General features: G+C 35.3%; 1 protein-coding gene across 1 annotated transcript in view; it reads left to right on the plus strand.

Annotated features, from left to right (window-relative positions):
• The window catches only part of Micu3 (mitochondrial calcium uptake family member 3), an 85,003-nt gene that overhangs the window by 56,017 nt on the left and 11,857 nt on the right, over positions 1-17,129 (plus strand). Inside the window, 3 exon segments of the mRNA XM_028872365.2 lie at positions 948-1,019; positions 3,587-3,625; positions 12,083-12,178. Of these exon segments, the coding sequence (XP_028728198.1) occupies positions 948-1,019; positions 3,587-3,625; positions 12,083-12,178 (207 nt within the window).

The raw sequence follows: 17,129 nt of genomic DNA on the forward strand, positions 1-17,129 counted from the left end.
TCTTTGTAAGTTACATGTAACCTCTTCCATAAATATGGGTTCTATAGATTAACCACATGTGACTTCTTAAGGGTCTTGGGGAGGATCTGGTGTGGCCTGACCATACAGATAGCACAATCACCAGGCAATTAACCACATCCATGCCCTGCTTTCTGGGTGGAACACAGGTTATTTTTTAAACATTAAAACATCTCTTCCTTTGGAGAGAGACTACCCTGTGTGTTTACCATTCTTAGTTTCCGTAGTGCTCCTCTGTGAGCCCAAGGACCTCATGACCTCTACAGTAGAGGAAGCAGGGTCAGAGTTTAAAGATGAATAATACTCTTTACAGCTGTAGCTGGCATTTATTTAGAAATAATAGACAAAGTGCTAGGTAATTTTTGTGATATTATTTTGTATAGTACTCTATAAGGCAAGAGATTTTCCTTATTTTTCAAGTACAGAAAATGAGCCTTGGACAATTTATCTGAGGAATGATATCAGCAGTATACTCTCTGCAGTGTACAGTTACTGCAAGAACTTTACAGGTGATCTTGTCCTTTGTTCATACATCAACAAATCAGAGCAGTGAGAGCTGAGTGGCCTGAAACAACATTAGTGTGAGACCGAAGCTGGACTCTACCAGAGTCCTTGGGGACTGCTTCCATGTTCTCTACAGCCCAACAGTTCCATCTCTTCTGTCTATGCCTCAGACTCTGATCTCATGCCTTTGTGTCATGAGATCCAGGGAAATGGTAACATTAGAGACATTTAATTCAACTGTGAGTTCCCAGTACCAAAGAATGTCTTTTTTCTTGTGAAAAATGCTTCAGTCAGAAAATATACCTAGAGTAGTTTAAATGTTGGTGAAATTATGTTGCTTATTTTTAGGATGTATTTAGCATAGAATAATGTATAGGTACCACAAAATTCTGATGGAATTCAATTCCTGATACATTTCCTTATAGCTTCAGGAAATATTCAGGAAAAAAAATGAAAAGAGAGAAACTAAAGGAGATGAAGAGAAGCGTGCATTGCTGGTAAGACATGCCTTATAATAGTTTCAGGTGGGTTTTCCAGGTGAGAATTACTTGGTACATGTTGAAAGAGTGTAACATCTAAAATTTGAAACTTTTCCTTTATTGAAAACTTTCCAAAGGTTTAATGTAGTAAAATTACTTCAGTATCTTATACATCAATATCAATATTTATGTAAATATTGATATTAAATATCTGTACCCACAGTCATATTCATTAAACCACTTTCATCCATGCTGTTGTTATTTGTGAGATTTGAAGGGTATATATCATATAATAGATTAATAAGATCATTATGCATGTAAAAATTTAAAGGTGAATATGCAAAGGTTTAATTATGTGAATGAATTTAATGATAATGTAATGTAATGAGTGGTAAATATAAGAGATTTAATAATAATTATAATGTGGACTTTCTGCATCTCTTAGAAGTAGTATAGATTCCTCTGGGTTACATATTAGTGCTTTGTTCTGAAGTTAGAATTGACAGTGTTTTATCCTTTCAGTCTTCATTTTATTTTCCCAAATATTTCAGTCTTGATTAATAGGCCAGTTTACATAATAAAAATAACAGACTGGCCCTAAGCCTTTACTATCAACTGCAGGACTAAGTTCTTTTTGTGAATTTTGTCATTTAATCTATCCAACAACCTTCCTGTTGTACATAATTACGGATGAAGAAACTGACCATTAATTATAAAGTTTAAATATTTTATCCAAAGCTATAGTACTGTTCGATGGCAAAGTCACAGTTTGAATCTGTGGTGGCCAGCTCTGAATTCCATACTTTTACCCATCTTCAGTTATTCATTTGCTACTTAAATACCAGAAAATGATACATTTTTATTGACATATAACAGACATTTGACTAGAAGTTTGGTTCTGGTCATTAGCATTTTTTAAAATACATTGGGTAGCAAAAGGAGAGGGGAAACGGAAAACTGCCACACAGCACTCAGTGGGGAATCAGCATCAACAGGAAAGCCAAGGTAAAGGAATTTTAAGACACAGTTAAAGCAAGTATTTCATAATAGTGATGTAAATCACAGTAACTTGGATTAATTAGGCAAAGTCTAGGTAAATTATGAAAGCTATATTAGATCATCTTATTTTAGATGATCTCTTATTTCCATATGTTAGTGATGCATTCCCTAGCAAATATTTTGGGAAAGAAATGTAGTTTTAAAGTTTAAACAAGTAAAAATAACACATAAGTTGTATAGAACTTTATATTATATATATATATTTATATTATATATATATTTATATTATATATATATATAAATGATTTCATTACAGTATTTAATCCCAAAGGCACCTCAAAGATGTTGACCTTAATCTAAATAGCACTGTTAAAAGTTCATTGCTTAATTTAGTCATCAGATGTTCCTTTCAGTGATTCTGAAGTAGTCTTTAGTTTACCTCTCACTGATAGCACCATTCAGCAGCACAGTGCTCTACAAATCCTCATTTCTGTATTTGATAGTGACAGTTCTTGGTTTCAGTATATTAGTCATATTTCAAATAATACAAATCTGAATTGCTTTTATACTATTTTATCTATAGAGGATCACGTAAAATACAGATGGTTTGTCAAGTTAATACAAATGATAGTAAACATGTACATGTATTCTAAACATTAGGTTGAGCTTGAAACAACTAAAATTTATCTTATAGCAAAAAATAAGAAAAATCCCCAAAAGAAAGTAAACCAGGCTCCTGAACCAACTTTGGAGGGTTTGAATATTACCTCTATGATGCATTACCTATGTGATCTTCAGCAAGATTCTTAATGTCTCTTCTCAGTATTTTTAGTTTTCCAAGTGAAATGGTAGAATAATGTGGTCACCATCTGTAATTTTATGAGGATTAAATAAGCTAAAATGCTTAGCTAGTTACCAGTAGAATATATAATTATAAAAATAAACATTAAAAATGTTAGCTAATAGACTTAATAGCAACTTCATGGTTTCTTTAGCCAAAAAACTAGCATATCCAAATCAAAATTATAAAATACTTCCACGTCAATAAAACTCGTAAATGAACATTGTGTTCTGAAGTCTGTGCCAAGACCACACAAAATTCTCCTCCCATGTAGTCTTCATCACATTTCTGCCGGTAAGTATTAATACTGCTTCCCAGGGGAGCAGAGTCTGTTGTCATACAGTGATAGTGCGACCAGGGTTCCAGAGCAGGCCTCTCATACCATTGTCACCAGCATGCTGCTGTATCCACCATTCCCATCTTAGGGAAAGTCCTGGAACCTCTCCACAGCATCCATGCCTAAGAGGAACATGTTTACTCACAGCAGTAGTTCTTTCACATACAGCGAAAATGGCTGAAATGAGCACAAATTCATTTGATGTTTAATTATATTAGATTTTCAAAACTTTGCTACTCATCTTTAACATTTATCTCACTTGTGTGTGTGTGCTTTATAGAGAATTTAGCATAATGATTTGCCCTTCCTAATTGATTATTTTTGTCGTCTTTTTCTTTTTTTCTTTTGCTGTACTTGGGTTCATTCTGAAATGTGACACTTCATTTGGCCCTTTGTGCTGTATGTCAGCGTCTTCAACTTTATGGATACCATTCTCCTACTAATAGTGTATGTACAACACTTTAAATGTTCCTTATGTATATAGCCCTCACCTGTTATATTAGATAATGTTTCTTCGTATAAAGCAATATCTGCTATTTAAACTGTTTTGGAATTTGTTAATACAGTAGGATGCAATCAACCCAAAATTTCTTTTCTTGATTTATGAGACAAAAATATAGAAAGCAATTGTATATCTTTATTAGTTATATATCTGTAAATTAAAATAAATGTGAGTGAATAAGTACCACCAGAAATTTTGGTAGAGTAATTGAAATTTTATATTTTTCAGCAATTTATGAAGCATTATACAAAAATAATAGAGCAGATAGGCTCTCTTCCTGAAGAACACAGGTATTTTAAGAACTAAATTCAGACTTCGGTCAATGCCAATAAAAGCATGTTAATGAATAGACTTTTTAATTTTCAGTTTTCATCTTTTTCTGAAACTCCGTTGCCTGCCTACTTTCTCTGATCTATTAAAAGGATGTATAAGATGCTACTCGTTACATTACTACACAAAGATGATTATGAGTTTTGTTCTTTTGTTGTGAAAATTTCTATATGTGCTCTTATTAATTGTGACTTTTCTGTTCTCTTGAGAATAAACTTATTGGTTAGCCCAGCACATAAGAACTTGCCCAGAATAGACCTGACCTTTTCCTATAAACATATGCAGTTCATTTAATTTTCCCAGGTATCCGTCAAGCCTGTAAAGGATTCCTCAAACTATAGAAATTCTCCCTGAGAAGTCCTTAAATTCAGGGGCAAGTGTTTAAGGTGTCATGTACAATTCTAAAAGTGGGCATGTGACCTTCTGTACTATTTAATTAGCTACTCTAAACTGTAAAAATACTTATTTGGATTTGAACAAATACTGGAGGCAGTTTCAGCATCAAGTAAGCACAGGGTATCCTGCCTACTCATAAGGAACAACAGGGAATAATTGGAGAGCAAGGCAAATCTATGGGGCTCACATATCTGATTGTTTAAATTTGTCTAAGAAATGGAAACATTTTCTATAAAATGTACAGCTGCTTCCCAATAAGAGAAATTTTTAGTTAACTTTAGAAGTATTTCCCTGATAATCATTTAAAATTTTGTAAGAACTTATAGAATGAAAATCTTATATTAGAATATCATATGTACTTTTAAACATATTGTTAATAGTATTTATGACATTATGGTTTATTATCCATGTCATTGTATGAGCCACTTTTTAACCATGGCAGTTTCAATGGTTCCTTTAATTTCATAAGTAGTTACCATATAGCTCAAACTGTACAGACTTTACAGTCTCAGGGGTTAAGAGATTATCAGTAGCCAGATTTAAACAGTGTATATTTTATTTATATTATCCTTGATGAGGAAAACATATTATTTTTTTTATTTTATTGGTTAGCACATTTTTCATTTTATTTTATTGAAGACAGCTTCGGTCCTCATGTGAAATGCATGTGAATGTGATGTAACTTCATGATCTTCTGATCTACATGCTCAAATGGATGACATAATTTAACTCTCTTAAGAACTGGTTTGATTTTATGAAATTTTTTCTACAGTAGAAGTCAGTTAGTAATGATTTTCCTGAAGTGCCTTCAGCAAGGAGGTGGGATCTGGACATGAAGACAGACACTCTGACCTCTCAAGTAGCCTGTTCCAAGATGAATTCTTCCTGTAGTCGGTTCTGCCTGTTTTCTTACCCTGCTGCAGTGAAAGACTGAGGCTATTCCCTTGTGTCTATGAATATAGCAGTTACTTCAGTAGCTCTTCTGCTCAAAACAACCCAGATTCTTTTCATTTTTCTCATGTAGTCAAGTCTTGGTTTTTTTTTCCACCGTGATGAAAAAAGTATAAAAAGAAAATCAAAAGAATGAGTAATTCAAATAACTCAAAGATCAAGAATGTTTGACTTCAGCATCCCCCATACAGTTTTTTTAGAGTATTGTTCTTAAATACCCTAATTACATTACTATCAGAAAATATGTCAATTTTTAATACCATTTCTCTGGTATTTCATCATATGTTGAACTGTGTTTTATGGACTAAATGTTGATATTCATAAATGATCTCTATTTTAAAAGAATGTGTCTTTTTGGCTTATGATGTAGAGCTGTAATATATCTGTACATATATTTTAAAATATATATTTTTTAAAAATATATATTACTATGCATGTGAATTGTGTGTTTGCAGTCTTCTCTGTCATTACTGGCAGGTTTGCCTGCTTGATCTGTCAATTGGTATATTAAACTAAATGTTACATTTATAGATTTATTGTCTACTCAAGATGTTCTTCATTTTTATTTTATCTATTCTGAGACATTATTACATGTGTAAAAATATAGATTAATTATGTCTTAGCCAAATCTCCAGTAGGTAATATACTAGATTTTTGGGTATATTTTGCCTTATACAACCTCTAGTTTAGTTATTAAGTATAGACTACCTTTTTAATTCATATTTTAGGTTTTTTAATCATCATTTCCTGTAATGATAATGAAGCTTTTCTTAATTTTAAAAATATATTTTAACTCAAACTTAATACAAATTAAAATGAATAATTATAAAATAGCTTAAGAAATACAATGTTGCTATGCTCCAGAATCCCCTTTATACTCTCTCCAGTCATAATTCTTCTCTGTCCCCCAAATGATCACTGCAACCATGGATTATAGATAGATCTTTGCTTTGCTACCTGTGCATTCTGAAAACTATGCTTCAGTTTACTCATTTTGCACGTTACATGAATGGAATCCTTGTAGGTAGTTCCAGCTCAGTCTCCTTTATTGCTGCAAGTGTGGCTTTATTAGTTGTTCTGTCAAGAGAACGCGGTGGTTCATAGAGAAAGTAGATAGTTGAACTTGTAACACGGACTGTCTTGCTGGGCAGTTCTAGTACCTGAGTATGCAGCAGAAGTGCTCAATGACTTCTTCCTGTTTGCCACACCAGATACTGAAAATCTGTACTCAAAGGTTCCAGCAAGTGCCTTCTTAGGTGGAGTCTTCTTTTCTCCAGCTGTGAGTGTGCGGCACTGAAGAATGTGGTGACTGTGGTCTTTGATGACTTGGTCTCTTCTCATTGTACAGAGTTACCAGGACTTCCATTTGTTGCTTTTGTACTATCAGTACAAGTACGAATACAAAACCAAAGGCAAATAGCATTTGTATAACTCTGTAAGATGTGTCTATGTTAGATTTTGTCTGGCCTTTTCATTTATTCTCAGTGAGCAAGCTGGTGCTAATTACTGCTCTCTCATCAACAGTAGCCTGTTATACCTTTTTAACTTTGCTTTTCTCATTAACTAGGAAATTTTTAATGGTATATTTTGTGAATTACACTGATCTCTCTTCTCCTGGCTGATAGCCTGTGCCTTTTAATTAAAAAATTCAGTTGATTTACATTAGTATGATTACTTTCTGATGTGGAATTTAGTTATTTCTCTCTGTAAATCATTCTTTTTTCCTTGCTTTACTTTGCCCTCTCTAGATTAACTGAAATTTATTTTTCATTTAAGTTTAGAAGATATTTAATATATTTCTGTGTTTGCCTTCTGAGTTTTTGATGAATATACCTAAACTAATAAAGTATTAGGCAATGTCTTTTTGCCCTTCCTTAGTTATAAGCTTAGGATGCTTAACCATCTTTGATGTCTCTCAGCATAGTTAATTGGAATTCTTGTATAGTGTCTGCATTATTCTTTTTTGTAATATCTCAAATTAGATATTTTAAATACATACCATCAGTATTGATGATAATTGTACTGTGTAGCTTGGACTGCCTTTGTGCTCCTGATTCTCCAGCCTCAGCCTCTCAAGTGCTGGGATTTCAGGCTTGGGCCACCACTCCTGGCCATTGATGTTCCTTTAGAATTACCCGCATATTTACCTTTCTTTACTCCATTTCTGTTTGGAGCTAAGGTGGCTCCATTTGTAAAGTACTTGCGTTCTGAGTTCTGATGCCCAGAGTCCACATAGGTGGAATATGTATGTAACCCCTGCACGAGGGAATGTGGAACAAGAATAGATAGGTCCCTGAAGCTCATGGCCAGCTAGTCTAAAAAACTGATGAGCTCCAGGGACAGTGTCTTGTCTCGGAACATAAGGTGAGGAGTAAAGGGGAAGATAACTATTGTTGACGTCTGCCCTAAGCATACATACATTAATGCATGTATATTCCTGTGTACCCACCAGTCCACATGATCAATTTAACCTCACCCCTTTCTAAACCTTGTAGTCTAATAGTCATAAAATGTGTCCTCAAGAGCAAGTCCCTTTGTAAATTCAAAAATAAAATGATGATTTAGCAATATAGCTCAGTGGTAATTCTACCATTGAGCTTTAGCATGTCTAAGGCCCTGAGTTCAATGCACATCACAACCAAAAAGAAAAACAATCAAAACCTCTCTTTTAGAATGTCTTTATTCTAACTTATGTTTCTTGCATGTGATGATAAAATTTATACACTGGTTTTTGGCTTCTATAATTGAAATTAAAAAGGTCAACTCTGAATGTAATTATTTTTCTTTTGTAGGTAACCTGGGTCTCCTCCCAGCCCAGCTTTCCTCCCACTTTTTATTGAATATAGATTTTTTTTCTCATGTAATACATCTTGATTTCAGTTTCCCCTCCCTCTACTTCTCCCAGTTCCTCCCTACCTCTCCTCATTTCCAGATACACATCCTTTCTCTCTCTCATTAGAAAACGTACAGCCTTTAAGAAGTAATAGTAAAACATTATAAAATAAGATAAAACTAACACATCAGAATTGGACAAGAGAAACCAACAGGATGTGTTAGTTTTGATAAAATCCTCTCTAGGGTGGAGTGTTCCAAGGTCTCTCACTCTCTCCATAATTTCTGCTGTGGGTCTCTGTGTTAGTTCCCATCTCCTGCAGGAGGAAGCTTCTCTGATGATGGTGGAGCAAAGCACTGATCTCAATGAGTACAGCAGAAGGTCATTTTAAGTCTTCTGTCTTTGTTTTCTACAGTCTTGCTGCAGTGAGCTTCTGCCCTCCTTTTATCTGTGGTGAGATTTGTTGAGCTTCAAAAAGAGGAAATTATTTCCTCCCTTTTATTATTGAGAATTCACTGTCTTTACCTGAATAGTATTTCCCATCTTTCTCTGTTACTCCTTTCTGGAGCCTTCAAGGACACTCATTTTGTCTTACATGTCTGTTAGCTTCTCTCTGAGAGTTTCACAGACCTGGAGAAAATTAGTCCAACACAACATTAAGTCACAATTCCATGATTCTGGAGTACTTTTGTTGTTGTTTGCTTGCTTGCTTGACACAAGTAATACAAAATATAAAGATAGTTTTGTTTTTGTTTGTGGGTTTAAGTATGTAAAGTATTTGTTTAGTTGTGCATGGCTTTCTGGAGTCATTATTCTGCTTATCACAGTGATAGCTCACTACCTCTAAGTCTTCTGATCTTCCTCTGACCTTCGATACTGCTGTTTCCTCCTTCTCTGCACTCCTCTCTTCCTTTCATAGGTATCAGTGACAAGATATTAGAGAATCACTTAAATCAGACTCTGCTTTGACCAAAAAAAGAAAACAACTTATAAATTCTCAAATCTGCAAAGTTTAAGAAGTTCCATTAATACCTAACCTCTGGGTTTTGACCAAAATATATAGATAGAGATAGATAAAGATATTGATATCAGTCAGACTTAGGAGGTAGAACATTTTGCCTGTTCCATCCTTTTTTGAAGTTCTTATGAATAGTCCATGTATTCTTTTCTCTCTTAATGAAAGTCCACAGTTAACTTGTTCCACTGGTAAAGGGCTAAAAGCTGAGATAACACAGTGAGGTGTCTTCAAGAAGTCTTTACATGCTGCCTTCTGTTTATACACCCAAGCATCAGCGCTACCTGTCTCATTACATCTTAGTGCCTGGTTACAGTTGTAATTTCGTATCTTTCTTTAACCTGTACACCTATATTCTGATATTGAATTTGCTCTATATTTCTTCCTTTTAAATTCTAGTTTGAGCTTCTTATTTACTTGAAGATAAGGGCTTTATTACAAAGCCCTACTTATATTTTTTTCTGCTATTAAATCTTCCTACTAGTTTTGCATGTTAGAGAAGTTCACTCTTAATTATATCATTAAAGTTATTCATTAAAGATTAAATACTAGCTTAAAACCAGACATATATGGGCATCAGTGAGGATGCCCAGCAGGAGGTGATCTAGCAACTATCTTTTCATTGCAATAATAATAGCTGTGAGAATATGAGATCTTCCCTCAGAAGCATTATATTTTAAAAGATGGTATAAGATAAAACAGAAAATATAGACAATCACAGCATTCTGGAAACTCATATTCTAGCATGATTTCATCTCTGGAGCTAAGTAAAGAATAAGAGAAAAACTTTGAGGGGGGCTATATGTTGTCCTCTTTTTTAAACTGTTGCTGCCTTTTAAGCCACCACCACTACCAGTTAGGTTAGGTTGCAAGGGCCGTAGCTGGAGGGAATTCTGTACCATCAGGCTCCAACTCTTTCAGAGTTACAAGGGAGCTTAACTAAACCTGTGTCCCTCTAGAAAACTCAAGATTCAGAGGTTAGGGTGGAATTCTGCTCTTCATAGAGGCTGAACCACAAGTAGCTCACCTCTTTTCCTTGCTCACGTCCTCCAAAAAGTCCTCATGCGAAAACCCTTCTCCCCCTGGCTCCTCCCTACCGCTTCCTGTCAGCTACTTGCTGACTCAGCCTCCTGACTGCAGGTGAATTTTATTTACTCAAACACATCTTTGCTTCATTAAACAAATGTTCCAGAACAGAAACAAAAGTAATATACCTTAAAATATTATTCTATAACAGCTATATAACTGTTATGTTTTAATATCTAAATTTAAAGTAGTAAAGTACACAGACAAATATACATTTTAGTGTTTTTAACTGTAGGGAAGTTGAAAGGGGCAGAAAGTCTGATACTGAACCATGCAGGGTGTTGCTCTAATTTCATAAATCTGGTTCTTTTCTATACATGTAAAAACCTACTAGCATGGATTCACTAAGTTGTTTCTATCAGCTCTTGTGATAGTGGCCAATAAACCATATTTTCTAGTTTAGTGAGTTTAATAAACCTTTTTTAAAATTGTGTTTTAATGTTCTAAGTGACAGGTAAAATGCAAAAAAAATGTTCAAAATAGGTCAATAAATAAGAGTAAGTTGTTAATCTAGCATCTTTTGAGGTTATTTCTAGTTTGAGTAAGGGAAATGCACTGTGCTGCTTTTTTTAACCCAGTTTTCCCAGTGCAGTTTGTAACTGCTTATCGTCAGTTCAGTTAGAAAAAGCCGTAATGACAGATCCTTGTCCTGGGACCACACTGATATACAAGTATGTATGTCTGGTACCCATTTCCAGCTAAACAACACTTTATTATCAGCAAATTATTAGCAGTGGACAGTGTTGTCTAGTTAATTATGAAGCTGGTTAAAATTAAAAAATACCTTTGAAATATTCCCAGTGCATGCTATAGTTTTAGTATTCCCTCCAGATTTCCTGTCTGTTTGCTTGAGACGGAATCTCACCATGTTGTCCAGTCAGGCCTTGAGCTTTTAGGATCAAACAGCCTTCTGCCCTGGATTCTAAAGTATCTGATAATATAGCCACATGCACCACACCTCACGATACCCATTTTTAAAAGTAAGACAGACGAAAAAGAAAAGTTCTATTATCCTGCCATAGTACATTGTCTTCTCTCAGTAACCAAAAGATCTGTAAGCCTAATAACTTGAATATTCATTGAATGTCCAGACAGAAGCTGATTTTAATTATTTTTGTTTAGAGTTTCAGGTTAGGCTTGTAATTTTTAACCTGAGAAATTCCATCACACCAGCCAATAATGAAATGAAAATGAGTACCGCGCCCTTGTAAGCATTAAGCTTACCTTATCTTTCATTGTAGACACAGCTGTCAAATCCTGGGACTTTGTTTAGGTTTACAACATTTGATTTAAACAGTTACATATATTTTTTACAAGCTTTGTATTAAAGTTTGTATCTACCAGGTATGGATAAGTTTATTTTGATTTTGTTAGTCAAACAAGATGGATGATAAAACGACTAATTTCTAATTTAGATAAGCATTTAACAGGTTACTACAAATTTACAAAGATCTCCATATACCACTTCACACAACGTGTAAATAAAAATTTTATGTCATACTTTTGTAGAAGTTAATGTATGCCTCAACAAAGAGGCAGACGAGATTGGAGAGCCTGATTCTTTTTGACATAGCCACATTGTGCTTAGAAACAGGTTATATACCATTCCATCCCTGAAAGCACCATGGCTCTGCTAGCTGCGTAATATAATACTGTTGTGTACAGTAGAAAGACAATAAAGATAAGTGAATGGTCTCTCTTCTCTTGGTTAACAGAGATGTAAAGCATGTAAGTTATCATTCACTGTGACAATTCTTGAGATTTATGATGTTGTTCTTAAAACTTCTACAGGTACTTAAAACAGATACTGAGGAACTCGTCTCCAGAAGCTACTGGGATACCCTGAGACGTAACACAAGCCAAGCGCTCTTTTCAGACCTCGCAGAGGTACAATGAAACCTCCATGTGGTCCTTGCACTAGATCCATTTTGTTAATCTAATCTTCATTTGCTTTTAGACTCACAAGATGAAGCAAAAACAATGTACTATTTATTTTTCTATTTCTTTGCTTTTTTTTAGTAAATTGATAAGTACTATGTGCCATATATATAATTACTATATAGAAAGAATATTTTAATATATTTATTATACTGACAGGAGATGCCTGTTATTATTGTCTGTGTTGATTGAACTTGTTTATTATATACAGCATAACTTTCCCACTTATTTAAAAGGGGATAATAGTAAGTTTTAATTAAGGACCACTTCCTAGAAACTTGAAATAGTAATACAGATTTGTAAATTCACTGAAACTATTTATCCTCCAACATAATAGTGTTATATGAAATACTAAAATGCTTCACTTATAAAAGATGGCTGGCTCTTATGTTAGATTTTAACAATTAAACTTCCTCAACTGATAGTGAACAGTTTACCAAGGGCAGGGGTGCAGACATATGAGATGATGTGATATGAACATTCAGTCAAGGAGTGGAGAAGTTGCTTACCATTATATTACTTAAGATTGCCAGTCCATGTTTAAATAAAAATCCAACCAACTCAGATTCTGTTTTATTATTGTTTGAATTTGATCCTGGAAGACACTTTAGTGCTGCACTCGGGACAGACTGCCTCTCTTCCTCTATTCCTGTAGTGCCCCCATCAACAGGCTTTAAATCTTAATTTTAAACTTAACATCTCATTTCTTTTCTAAACATTAACTTATGACTCAGCGTTAGAGTGCTTGACATGCAAGTGTGAGAACCTGAGTTCAACCCTCCTTCATCCACAGATGGGCTGGTGCAGAGGCACATTATATATTCTTTAGTGCCAACAGTGAGAAGGAGACCAGAGGACAGTTGCTGCTGCTTGCTGGCCGCAATCTGGCTGCATTGGCAAAGCCCAGGTTCATTGAGAGACCCTGTCTTAAAAAAAACAAAACTAAAGTACATCACAACCATTTGTGACTTCTTTTGCTTTTCTCTTTCTTTGAACTTTGAGGTGAAGCCTTATTTAGAGATTATCTCTGTTACTGCACTCCTACATTGTAGAAAATGAGAATTAACTATGTCACAACTTATTATAATTTCTCATGTTACTATGGATACTAGTATGACAGAATTATTTTTAGTATCTTACTTCAAGATTTGGCTGATTCAGAAGGAAAGCTTGGAAAATTACTTCTGTATTTCTTCAATACATATAATATACAACTCTTAAAATATTATAGGTAAATTAGATCTTAGCCTCTCATTTTCTCATTCCACTGTGGTGATAGATTGTGTATTCTAATAAAACTTGCCTGAAGGTCATAGGACAGAACAAGCCACTAGATTAAACATAGATGCCAGGCAGTGGTGGCACACACCTTTAATCCTAGCACTTTTAATTCAAAGCCACCTAGGAATATGTGAGATTGACTCAGTCTAGGAGAGAGACAGAGCCAGGCAGTAGTGGCACATGCCTTTAATCCCAGTACTTGGGAATCACATGCCATTAATCCCAGCACTTGAGACCTCATGCCTTTGCTTAGGAAACACACAGTATAGAAAGGTATATAAGGCATGAGGAGACAGGAACTAAGGTCCCTTTTCAGCTAAGAAAAGCTTTCCGGCCAAGGATTCAGAGGCTTTCAAACAGAGGATTCCTGGAGTTGGTGAGGTGAGACATGGCAGTGGTTTGCTCCTTTGTCTCTCCAATCTTCCAGCATTTACCCCAATATCTGGCTCCGGGTCTCTATTAAAAGACCATTATAGATTTCGAGCAACATTCCACAGCAGCTTACAACTATTGGTATTTTAAGTTATAGAGAAATCATGTTTTTAAAATTACTCTAAAATTATATAAAGAAAATTTGCATATGTCACAGCTGGCACTAATTTCTGACCAAAATAATTCAGAGTACAATATGACAGGTATATCATACAATTACTGAAATCAGTTTGTCAATACGAGTATTCTAAAAATTAATTTTTATTTTTACAAATAAAATTTAATTTTTTTATGCTATAAGTTCTACTTATACATTGGATTATTCAGAAACTTCATTATATTATGTTTGAAGGTTTCCCTGTGCTGGAGATTAAGGTTATTTTCACTTTGTAATCAATAGAATTTGTTAAAAGGCTATCTTAAAACTTTATTTATTTTTGTATTTTTTGGTTTTCTTTGAGACAGGGTTTCTCTATGTAGCTTTGGAGCCTGTCTTGGAACTCACTATGTAGACCAGGTTGGCCTGGAACTCACAGAGATCCACCTGGCTCTGCCTCCTGAGTGCTGGGATTAAAGGTGTGTGCCACCACTGCTCAGCAAAACTTTATTTTTATAGTTTGATGAATTTGTATTTTATATGAATTTTGAAATTTAAAACAACTTTGGTCATGCATTTATTATTGGGCTGAGGACTGAACCATGCTAACACATACTACCACTGACCGATACCCCACTACCTCTGAACTATATCCTCTGAGCTACTTCCCAGCTGACATAACTTTTAGCCAAAGAAGATTTAGATAGTGAACTTGTGTGTAAATGGCCCATGAGGGTTTCTTTGGTTTTTTTCACTTTGTTATGAAAACATCTGAACTCATTTTTTAACAATAAGCACAAGAATCAGAAGGATAAAGTCTTTTATTTTTGCTTCCACCTTCTTGTAATTTATGTAAATCGCTAGGATACCAGAACACTGGTATACCTTTCAGTGGCTCCAGGGCTCAGTTTTCCTAAGGGAATGGGGTCCCCATTTGCATTTTCTGGTCTTTTGTTTGGTTGTGTTTTTTCTCTGATGTCCAGTGTTACTTACCCTCTGTTGAACTGGATTACCTGAGTGAGTGCAAACTGAAGCTAGTAAGATTGGACACTGAAGACTGCCAGCGAGGGTCTTCCCTGCTCAGTGAGCTCATTCCAGCAGCCTGTGTACACAGTCCTCATCGTAGGCTAGCATCATCCTGACATGTGGGGACGTCACAGCACGAAGGCAGTACTATGTTAGCCATGTCTCCTCACTCCTGGTGCTCCTGCAGCCTCCCAATTTGAAAATCTTGTTTGAAGTTTATACAGATTTAATTTCAGTAACAAAGAAGTAAGCATGTACCATGTAACAATCTTTATTTTCCCATTATCTTTGGAAATTACTTTTGTTTTGTCATCTAAGTCATGTTTCAACTTCTTAAACTTGACAAAAATAAGTAAAACATGATCAGAATAGATTATATGAAAACAATTTTCAACTAAGAAACAGGAAAAATCTATCTCCTGCTCCATTTCTCCAGCTTCCAGGCAGGTGCACTGGCTTTTCATGCTAATAGGCTAGTGCCTACTCTTAAGCTCAACTTGAGCATGCCTCCAAGATCTCTGCGACCACCCTGTTGACAGCTGAGCAAAATAAATTGATTGGGTGAGACTATACAAAAATCATAAAAGTACATATGATTAACATCAGTTGATTTTTCCCAGTGATGTTTGCACCTGTGACTACCATGTGTACGCTTTATCTGCATAGTGTAGCATTCTCCTCCCCGTTGTTATGGACAAGATTGTCAGTGCAGTCAATACCTCTGATTTGAAATCCTGTCCTTTTCCCACTAGAACAGTCTACCTCCTCTACCCAGTTACTGGTGAATTAGTGTCTTTCAGGGTTACTCTTTCTTTGCATGGGACACTGAAAGAAGGGCTAGTACCTCCCTCATTATTTGACATTCATAATATGCTTTTCAAACAAATATTTTTAAGATAGTGTGTAATACTCAGCTACCTGTATTATTTTCTCCACTAACAACCAGATGGGGCTTATCCATCTTCAATCTTCAGAGGCGTAGCCTTGTAGGGCTTTCCTCAGGGTTTTGGACTTCTCTGTAAATTAAAATGAGAGTGGGTACTAGGGCTCTTTCAGAGTATAAGGAAGCTGTATACTGGAGACCAGTAAGAAAATCTATACTTAATTATTTAAAAATGGGTAATTACTGAAGAATTTAAATAATTTTAACTTATTTCAAGTACAGATTCTCTACAAGATAAGAGTTTTTGGCATTTTGGGGGGAGTGTTGGATTTGACTTTGAATTTAGTTTTTTGAAATAGGGTTTCATATAGCACCAGCTGGGCTGGAACTCAGTAGGTGGCTAAGGCTGGCCTTGAATTCTTGATTCTCCTGTCTCAGCCTCCCAATTTCTGGAATTAAAGTCATGTGCAATCACACCTGGCTCAGGTGTGACTTGAATAATCCAAGTAGCATGGATCACTTTTTAGAAAGCAGTTTAATGGAGTGGAAGAGGAACATCTAAGAGGGGAAGTAGGCAATCTAATTCTGCCACATGCTAATCAGTAGTAGAAAATAATATTTGGTCCAAGAAAAAGGAAGTGAGATCCGACTAATGTTGAAAACTAGAACTACCTTTGTGAAAGACAGGGGAGAGCATTTTAAGGAGTCAAATCAATATCAAAATGTACCTTGTTGTCGATGAGTGAGACACAACTGCCGTGAAACCCATCTCTTTTAGAAAACCATTCTGCTTTGTGATTCTGCTCAGTGCTATTTCAGCTCCTCACCTTCGGTGGCCATACACAACTGCTCACTAATATTGGAAATGGTGACACTGACTCCTTTCCTTGTGTTTCCTGTGAGGTGTAATCTGTTGAATTTCCTGAACTGTGAACTTGAATCTATAAAGGAAGTATGAGTTGATGACAAAGTAGATAGGGAAAGGGAAGAAGAGGGAAAGGCTGATGAAGCCCTGAGGTGGGAAGTTGTGTAAAGTAATTCCATTCTGTGAGGCCATAATCAGACACATTAGGAGTGTGTGTGCCGAGACACAGTTGAGTAAGTTGAGTAAAGAATGGAAATCCTGCGCAATTAACTTCTTGACCATTCAAAAAATTACATCATGCGTTGTGTTGAAAAAA

The sequence above is a fragment of the Peromyscus leucopus genome, chromosome 17, assembly GCF_004664715.2.
Source record: "Peromyscus leucopus breed LL Stock chromosome 17, UCI_PerLeu_2.1, whole genome shotgun sequence".
NCBI lineage: Eukaryota > Metazoa > Chordata > Mammalia > Rodentia > Cricetidae > Peromyscus > Peromyscus leucopus.